General features: G+C 38.4%; 1 protein-coding gene across 3 annotated transcripts; it reads right to left on the minus strand.

Moving 5' to 3' along the window:
* Positions 1–488: 488 nt before the first annotated feature.
* ARF6 (ARF GTPase 6) lies at positions 489–4952 on the minus strand. 3 transcript variants are annotated; one of them, XM_071213940.1, is made up of 2 exons: positions 4744–4952; positions 489–4202 (listed from the first exon to the last, which is right to left on the minus strand). In XM_071213940.1, exon 2 carries the CDS (start codon positions 3703–3705, stop codon positions 3178–3180), a length of 528 nt encoding a protein of 175 aa, XP_071070041.1. In that variant the 5' UTR covers positions 3706–4202; positions 4744–4952; the 3' UTR covers positions 489–3177. The 3 variants fall into 3 exon arrangements, with proteins under 3 accessions (XP_071070041.1, XP_023447888.1, XP_071070040.1); XM_023592120.3 differs by lacking the exon at positions 4744–4952 and adding an exon at positions 4300–4514; XM_071213939.1 differs by lacking the exon at positions 4744–4952 and adding an exon at positions 4330–4502.
* Between the last annotated feature and the right edge of the window lie 5278 nt (positions 4953–10230).

Here is a 10230-nt window from a genome sequence, read left to right on the forward strand (position 1 = left end):
GAAATGCTTTAAAAAGCCCTTTATGCAAAAGAGTATTCATTTATTAATTTCTGTTTAATGGCTACAATTCTGCAATTTTTATCAAGCAAGCAACTTTGACCTCTAAAAGAAATTTTAAAATCCAGAAGTCTACTGTCAAGGGTTAAGATAATTTGTTAGACACAATTTCGTACTCCAAAAAATGATGAATTACTATTTTTTAAAAGTGAAATAAAGACTGCTATAGAACTTTAGCTTTTAAAAATTATTTTCACTGTTTTGGTAACTTAAATTATCATCAAATCAGATTAAATTTTGTGGAAATAAAAGAGGGCAAGCCTTACACAGCCAGCATTTACTAAAACCAAATTGATTCTTTTCTGTACTTATAAAAGCCCAGTGTGACTTACAAATTAAGTCACTCTATACCATATTTCCATGGAGAAATGAGCCCAATATACCACACGTTCCACTTATCTAGTTCAAACGAGTAACATAACATGAGAAACTGCACTGTGTAATTCCTTTATTTTCTGCAAATATTAGTGCTTTACCAACACTACAACCATAAAGAACACAATTCCAGTACTGTACTTTTTAGTTTGGGGAGATCACAGTCTACAGACTCATTTACTTATATTAGACAAGATTAACCTCATTCAAAACTTACTGTTTATAAATTGACATAAATACAGAAGTTGATGCAATTAAATAGAAACTTCAAGATCTTATTTTTTTAAGTGTTTAGATTATAACTTTTTCTGCAGGCTACTACCTGCTCCATGATCACCACTGGTTATGGTTCAGTTTAACTACATCAATTATAAATCCTTTTTATAAAGAAAATGTAAGTGAAAATTACAATTTCTTACCAAAGTTTTAGGGTTTCCCAAATTTCAAATATTTGCTCCCCCTCCCCCCTTTTCAGACATCAAATAAACTAAAAATAACCACATCTCACCTGCAACAGTCAAAAGCAATCACTTGATGTATAAAATTTAAACTATGCCCTGTTATTTTAAGACAAAAAAAAAAAAAAGGCTGCCTACCAATCTGTCACAAGTTAGAAATACTACATTTAAGAATTAACATGAGGGTTTCAAGTTTCCTCCAGTTTAGGCATTTATACCTTTGTGCTTGTCTTGTTTCAGGATGTTATTACAGCATTGATATTTGTATCACCAATGTTTACGTACCTTAAAATATAATTACTTAAAACAATTAAATTTATGGTGGAGCTTTGGGAATTTTAAAAGCAACCAATGTTCTCAGATGTATTTGTCAGCCTCATTTCTAGAGCTATTTCTGCTAAAGTGAAAATGAATTTATACTTCAGTTGCATCTTAAATTCAAAAATCCCTCTGCACCATCAGGAGCCTACTACATAGCACCTTTTTTTAATCTACTTTAAATGTTTGTCAAGAGTTTTACTTTGAATAGTTAACTTTTTCTAGCCTTATGCTTTTCATACATCTTTGGTAAGAGCTCAATTATACAATATGGCCAAAGCATGAAGGACCAATACTGTCCAACTATACCATGATATCCCGCTCAATTTTAGTTTTCAGACACCCTCATTAACAAACCCCATTCCACCTTTTCCTGCATACTGCCTTTGCAGTCTACATTTCTGAAATTCCCTAAGTTTAATTCCTTGAGGATCTTTAAAATCAATCCTTAAGGCTAAGTAAGACCCAGATGCGGCTTCACAATTCTTTATCAAGCACTAGCATTTGGTTCAAAGTATTATAATAGTGGTCTCAACAACCTAGTTACAGTTAAGCAACTAATCTTGTTAGGATCTGGCTATCTGCATACCTTTCGAGAACAATAAGTTTACATTCATCGTCATCTGTAGGTTCTTTCTCCTTACCCTACTTCCCCTTTAATTGTCATTCCTCAAGACTACACATCATTCATTCATTTCCTTAAAGGAAACAGTATATTATTGAACCAACAGGTATCTTACTTACTACTTGCATGAGTTAATCTTAGAATTAAACAAAATTAAATTATCTTTTTTTTATAAAACATCTTTTCCAGTGTTCTAATTAATGGAGATGTAGCTCACTCATCTGTAAAAAAGATTTATAACTTCAGCTTAATCAGTTGCTGTAATGTGAAAACAGGAATGTGTATTTCTCCAACTAGGCAAAAGGTGCATATAATTTGAATTAGCTGCTTTATTAATAAGCAAGGTATTCTAGTAATTAAAAACTACTGGTCTTAGACATTTGAAATAAAGTATATATTCCAGTTTTGCCAGTCATTTAAAATATCTACAAATATTTCATCTGTGTGTGGCATATATCATTATTGCTCCATCTTCTGGAAAGAGTCTTTTTCAAGTTTTTTTTAAAAAAGGGAAAACAGCAAAGTTGCTAACTCTGCAGTGAAAAGATCTATGTCCTTGCTGGGTAACACTTTCATATTTTTGTGCAGCGTAAGTTAGCTATATTATGGGGAACTTGGGTTTTATCCCTACTCATGCATGATGTATGTTTCAGAACTTAATAGCTGACATTTCAAAGAACTTCTTACATTACCTGTTTAACATACTGATGTGCCACTGGAAAATATTACAATGATATTACTCATTATTTGCCACTGTGGGCTAAGTTTACTCTACTGGTCTTAGATATAAAAGGTCACATTTGAAATTACTAAGTTAAAATTAGAACTCCTAAGGTAAGGGAAAAGGCCTTAAATATAAAAGACAAACGGCAGTTTGATTAAGCAATAATTTTCAGTTTACTAGATGAAACAGACTCACAACATGGTCTGCATGAATGCAAAATAAGCCATCTACAGCAAGTGATAAAGGAAACTGGGCAAAGGGGGAAAAAAAGCATACACTGGAAAAAAAGATTCTCTGAAATAAAAAATCAAACCATTATTATAAAGGACTTTACCAAGAATTGCTGTATTTCCCCCATCCCGTTCGCTGGAAGTCAACAAGAGCATCTAGCACTTTGTGTTCGTGTCAAACGTCAGATCATATAGCATCCTAACGCAAAGCGGAAAAAAAAAAAAAAAAGAAAAAGGAAACCCCCAAACCACCCCGTAAAACCATAGAACAGTAACTCCAGAGTTCAAATTCAAAAGAGAAAGTGGCAATTGAAAGAGGTGATGGTGGCGATAATCCTATGAATGGGTTTTTGATAACTCTCCTTCCGGGGGATGGGTGGAGAATGCTCATTAGGATTTATAGTTAGAGGTTAACCATGTGAGCCCCTCATAGAGTCCGTCCCCTGAGGTGGCACAGGAGGGCTGCACATACCAGTTCCTGTCCCGAATTCGGGTCAGGCCCAGTTTCTCCTGGATCTCGTGGGGTTTCATGGCATCAGGCAGGTCCTGCTTGTTGGCGAAGATGAGGATTATGGCGTCCCTCATCTCCCGGTCATTGATAATGCGGTGCAGCTCCTGGCGGGCCTCGTCGATGCGATCACGGTCGGCGCAGTCCACTACGAAGATCAGACCCTGGGTCCCGGTGTAGTAATGCCGCCAGAGCGGCCGAATCTTGTCCTGGCCGCCCACATCCCATACATTGAACTTGACGTTTTTGTAAGTCACCGTCTCCACGTTGAAACCCACGGTGGGGATGGTGGTTACCGACTGGCCCAGCTTCAACTTATACAGGATTGTGGTCTTGCCGGCCGCGTCCAGCCCCAGCATGAGGATCCGCATTTCCTTGTTCCCGAAGATTTTTGATAGCACCTTCCCCATCGCGTCGCAGGAGCCGAGGCCGGGGGCATTCAGGTGTCCCGGGTCCCCTCAGCCAACAACGCCGCCGCCGCCGCGAAACTGAAACGAAGTCTCCCTGCCGCGAGGGCGCCCGTGCGGCCTGCACTGGGAGTCGCCGCTTAGGGGCAGAGGCCCGGGCCGGCCGCTCACTCGGGCATCACCCACCGCACAACCAGATTCCTACAGTCGCCGCTGCCGCTGGGGCCCTGAGTCTGCGCCGGGAGAGCCGCCGCCCTGCTGAGGCGCGGCCCGGCCCGGAACTGCCCTTCCCCCCGCAGGCGCCGCACGAGCGCCGCCGAGGTTCCCGCTCCACCGCCTCTCCCCGCCGCGGTTCCCGCTCTTCCGCCACACACTGCCACGGGAGACTGCGGTCCTCGGCCGGTAAGCACCGGTTCACCACCGATCCAGGCCACCCGAGAGGCAGCGCGGCTCCGGCGCCTCGTCAGGTCATTGATCCTCGCGGGAACTCGAAGTGCTGCCTGCAGAGACAGAGAGGGAGAAGGGAATTACCCCCGGAGTTCCAAAAGGGAGCAGAGGCCGAAAGGGCCCGCCCTTCCAGCTCGGTCCAGAGGTTACCTCCAGCCGCCGCCCCGAGCGCGGGCTAACCTTCGGCTTCCACCTCCTCCTCCTAGGTCTGCAGCCGCCGCCGCCGCCGGAAAAGGCGCGGAGGAAACCGCTTCACTTCCCCTCCCGATCACGCAGGCGCAGCAGAGGCCGATCGTTCGGACAAGAGCGACCTCTGAAAGGAGAACGGCCCGCGCGCCCAGCGTCATGGACGCCACGCGCTGTAGGGGGCGGGGCTACGGCGGCTCGGAGTGTTTTAAGTGCGTCTCACGCGGAGGTCCGCAAACTTGGGTTTCGGACCTTCGCACACCTGTCGCTATTCCAGCGGGTACTCCCCACTCAGCTTTTCTCTTTTGCCCTCGCTGCTCCACCATCCGCGAACCAGGGGAGCAAATTAACCGGGTGCTCCACACGGTGGGGCCCGCAGGCAGCCCGTTTCCACTAAGAATGTCTTACCTATTTTGCTTTCCCAGGCCTGATCTCAGATTTCGGTGCCCTCCAGGTGCTCTCCAATTTCCCTAAATCCCGGCCCACACTCCGCGTGCCCTGTATCTCCCAAAGAAGCATTCTTCGCAGTTTTTGCCGGCCCTGCTTTGCCTGCTTTTATCTCTTCTCTATTTCCTGAACGACACGTGGGCAGTCAGTGTTTGGTGAAGAATTTGCCAGTCACAGCGGCTCTTTTATCTCCATTTGATTTGTGCTGAAGCGTTTAACATTATGTCGTGACCAGATACAGTTCTTTAAAAATATAGCCTTCTCCTGTCTTGGCGCCGTTTTCAACTTTTTAGGATATGATAAGGTCTTTTTTTTTTTTTTTTTTTTTTTAAGAGTGGTTGTAGGTTTACAGGAAAATCATGCAGAAAGTGCAGCATTCCTATATATACCACCACCTCCACTAAGATTTTGTAAGTTTTCATATTTAGATATTTCCTCCTTTTGGTGTGATTAGTAGTAGCTTAAAACCCACTCACCCAGAATTCTGAATCAAAAAGACTAGCTCTTTCTGTGCCTTGGATCTAGGCACTTGACCTTGCAGAGTTTGTTACCTCATTGTAAACTTGATATACACTGAATTCGCTTTCACCGGACTTAAGAATTAAATAATATAATGTTTGTGGGAGACTTAAGGAAACACTTTTGTATTAAATTATTAGTAGTAAAGTTAGACTTAAAGTTAAAATAAGGTGATAGCTTAAAATAAATATCAAGGGGAGGAAAAACAGGATTTTTTTAAGAAAGAAAGGTGCTATAACATTTCTATTTAAAAACATTTTGGTAATGGTAGATGGGTTAAATAATATTCCTAGCTTCACCACGGAAGGGTTTTATTGAAGTTAATATTCTAACAATGATCTAACAATGGTCTAATATACTTTCCATTTCCCTTAAGAGGCTCTTTTATAACAACTGCAAGAAGGATTTGGAGTGGGAAGATAGGAGTTCGAGTGTTCTCTCCATTTCATATCTGTGAATCCTTATGTCACAATTTTTATGAGCTTCGATTTCTTTCTCTGTAAATCAGGTGAAGTATATCAGCCCCAATGAGAATAGCCACCGTTTATTGAGGTATATTACATCCAAACACTATACTAAATACTTTAAATAGTTTCTTTTATTTTAATCCCAACAGCAACCCTGTGAGGGAGCTTTGAATATTACCATTTTACACATGAGGAAACCGAGGGTCAGAGAGGTTAAATACTTTTTTTATAAGTCACAGAACTGGGGTTAATATGAATCCAAAGCCTATGTTCTTAACTCAAAAATTATACATCCTCCCTGTCTATGTTATGCAATTGTTTTGAGGCTTAATTACAGTTTTTCTTACCTGCTTTATATATTAACTATAAAGTATCATTAGTCGTTGTTATATTTGGAGGAGAAATTTTTTTATATATATGACTCAATAAATCCAAGTATTGAATTTTCTTCCATTCTAACAATAGTTTTGTCAGAGCAGATTCCAGTTTTTCCAAGTATATGATAAATTCATCTGCTGGACTTGGGTTTTTATTTTGAATAAATAGTTATCGAAACAGCCTTTATTTTATTTTTCAATGGTAGTCATAATATAATTGAAAACAGAAAATCTATTTAAAACACTAGCATTTACCTAGCACTGACACTGTGGAAGAGCTAAGAAATTTATTTTTAAAAGCCATCTTCCATTTATATTCCACCAGTATGCAAGCTTCAGGGAAGCAGGGACTTTGTCTTGTTCACCATCATAATCACAGTGACTATTAAAAAGCATAGGAGATCAGGTGTAGTTCAGTGGTTAAGCACCTGTTTTGTATCACATGTATGAAGTCCTGGGTTTAATCCCTGGTACTTTCTAAAAAAAAAAAAAAAAGGAAAAAGAAAAAAAAACACATGTAAGTAGTAGGAGTTCAATCATTATTTGAATGATTGCCTTATATGATATCACAAGATAAGACAAAAAAGAAAGAGCACATACTTTTTAAATCTGGGGATTTGAAATAATAGATTAATTGATAAACTCATCATATAGTGGCATATCTTAGAGTATTAGATATCCAGAATGGATCTATTTTAACTAATAATAACACAAAATAAATTATAGTAATGACCAGAAAATAAGTAGACAGTGAAAAAGTTTTAAATGAACTTTGTATATATAATCATGCTGGTTAAAGAAAAAAAGTAAATTTTGATAGAACCAAAAAATTTGCAAAAGACAACAATTTAGGCAATTACTAAATAATACCACTAATGTAACCTTTTGTTTTCTTGATTCCTTTTTTTAGTTTTAAAACAATTAACAATTTTAAGAATACATTTCAATTTTTAAAATATTCCCACTCAATGAAATATTTTATAAACTAAAATTTGCATTTATGAAACAAAATATTACACTTCTCAGTTTGCACTGTTTCACTGTTTTGTATTTTAAACACAAATGAAAGTTCCAAAAGCTAACTATAGAAAAATTTATCTCTGCATTAAAACCTGAAATGAAGAGATTTCTCCAGCTGCTTACCAGCAAAGACCATTCCATAGTTTTTAATCCGTTCATCCACATAATTTACTTGTGATATTCCTGCCCAAAATACCATCTCATAAGAAATATATATTTTTAAAATGGCTTAAACTTTTTGTCTTTAAATGGACAAGCATTCTCTAACAAGAACATCCCATACTCTTTACTCCTATTTCTGAACTCTTACCACTCTTAAAAATTACTCATGTGTATGACTTTGTCATACATTCCTTTTTATCCCATCTAGTGCCAAGAATAATTCTGACCACACGGTAAAGGTAGTCTGACTTACTTGATGAACATATAATCCCCTATTTATGGCTTCATTTTGAGCCCTTAGTTTGGACTTACCCAGATTTGTGCTCTGTATAGTTCAGGGGTTCTTAACAAGGGGGTCAATGAGCTCAAATTTAAATAAAAAAAAAACATTCTTGTGGGGATGTGTTGGTACGGCTGTGATATATTTATTAAACAATATACAGTATAGGATGGACTTAGTAAGGGGTCCATGGCTTTCACCTGTTTGGCAAAGGAGTCCATGGAACAAAAAAGCTTACCCCTGATATATTTCAAAGAAGGCATAAAGATCCAAAAATCTATAAGATATTAGAAATAAAGGGTAAATAAGACAATATAATAAAGTATGTATTTTTTAAAATTACTAATTCTTTCCAACCAGAATTACTAATTGAGGCAGGAGAATTTGTTCTCCCATGGTATTATACCTGTGTTTTATATAACTCCCTAAAAGAAATTCTATGTGAGCCTAATGCCTAGCATAATGCCTGACTTGCGGTTTATAAAGTTTCAAATGTATTTGATGAGAATACAGACAGTAAAGATTGAGACCCTCATCAATAAAACTAGAAAAACCCATTTAATACAATGAAAACAAATCATTTCGATTTGAAAGGATTCTTGGTAACGCTAATGGATGTAAGTATATTTTTAAAGTATTTAAAGGGACACTTGTGAGAACCAGACATGCTAGTTCACCCCCTCATCCTCACCCTATGTCAGCTGAAGACCCACTTTCTAGTTCTCCCTATTTAACCATAAAAAAAAGTTAAATCCCAATGAAAAGTTCATTTTATATTTAGCAATATTAAAAGTGGGAGTATTAGAACTAAAAAGTTTGAATTTTAGCAAATTGTTTAATTGTTACGGCTGCAAGCTGTAAAAATAGACTTTGAGGCAAAATAGTCAGTTGAGTGGCCCAAGTGAATGGAAAGACCTAAACTACATCCTCAAATTATCCCCACACTTCTTACCTTATAACTTGGGTAAGTTATTTATCGTCATCAAGCCTCAATTTCTCTATACCTGCAATAGGAAAATAACTGTCTTAATTGATTTAGACAGGGTAGTATGTATTATTATTCCTCTTTACAGATGAAAGAGCTGAGGCACTGATTTGGTAAGCAACTTCCTTAACATCGTAAAAAAAAATAGTGCAGAGGGAATTCAAATTAAGATTTTCTCATCCAAGTCTGAAGTTCTTTTCTATAGCATACTGAATGGATTGTGTTCACCTGTATACTCAGGAAGATGGATTAGATCAACAGCTTGTAGCCCTGGCTGCACGTTAGAGTCAGCTGGGGAGTTTTGAAACCACACAAATTCTTAAACCCTGCCCCAGATCAATTAAATCAAGATACCTAGGGTAGAGGGCCTGCCCACCAGTATTTTTTTCAAAGCTCCCTCAGGGATTCTAATGTGCAGCTAAGACTGAAAATCACTGAATTAATTGCTAAGTTCCCTTTTCATACTTGGAATTCTACAAATTCTGAACTCTACTTATTTTTCATCCCCAAGACACACACCTCCACGCACAATGTTTTGCTTAGAATGGTAATAATACTTTAACCACAGATATAAATCTACCAAGACATTAGACCTGTCAGGCAAAAGTATAAATATTTTAAAGACTTACAAAAATATATTTTGGAAACACACTAAAAAATAGTGTTTGTTAGCAACAACAAAAAAAGAGAAAGTAAGACAATATCTGGCAACCCAAGGATGACCAAGGTTGTAAACACCAGACTCTTGTTTATTCATAGACTCTTGTCAATTTTAACAGCCTAGTGGGAAAACACTCCTGCTATTTGAGCTTAATCCCAAATTAAGTGGAAGGCAAAATGTAGGCGGGCAAATAGATATTCCCTTGCTTATTTTCCTGGAAGCTAGGATTTGGGCAGGTGAACTGGGCTCAAGCAATTAACTAATCAATGCCCTGGTCCAGGCTTTGAATCTTGAAAGATTTGAAATTCCAGGGCTGCAGGGACAACTTTCTAGAGTGACTGAGTCCAGCAGCATGGTGGCAGATATCTGGTGGCAGAAGTGCCAATGGCAACAAGTATCCAGTGACAAGAGCATCAGGGAGGCATTTCCAAAGCCAGCTGTACCTGTGACATAGTCTTGGCAGTGTCTTTTCTCCCCTGTCTGTGTCTTCCTCAATGATTGTGTGCTCTTCCTGGCATATTTCCAAAATATTATTTTCTGCCTAAGTAAACCAAAGTTGGTTTTTATTGTTTTATCCAAGAACCCTGAATGGGACACATTTTAATTTAAAGAAGGCAAATATAAATTATCTACCAACATTGTATAAACTGAGCATTTAATTGACAGCCATAATACATTTATTAGTAATTTTGTCATTAGGTAGTTATTTGAAATTGGAGTTAGACAAGTAGAATTCTAGAATCACCACCTGTGATGGTTTGGGTCTTTTATGGACCCCAGAAAATCCTGTTTTTAAAGCTAATCCATTCCTGTGTGTGTAAATTCATTGTAGATGGGATCTTTTGATTGGATTCAGTAAAGGGGGATTCTTTTGATTAGATCACTTCAGTAGGGCATGATCCAGGGTGTGTCTTAATCCTCTTATTGGAGCCCTTTATAAATGGAGGAATAAAAAGCTGCAGACATCTCCTGTTACT

The sequence above is a fragment of the Dasypus novemcinctus genome, chromosome 3 (genome assembly GCF_030445035.2).
Source record: "Dasypus novemcinctus isolate mDasNov1 chromosome 3, mDasNov1.1.hap2, whole genome shotgun sequence".
Taxonomy (NCBI): Eukaryota; Metazoa; Chordata; class Mammalia; order Cingulata; family Dasypodidae; genus Dasypus; species Dasypus novemcinctus.

Excerpts from the sequence above, each read along its gene's own strand:
- ARF6 (XM_071213940.1), bottom strand. The coding sequence starts at position 3,705 with ATGGGGAAGGTGCTATCAAAAATCTTCGGGAACAAGGAAATGCGGATC.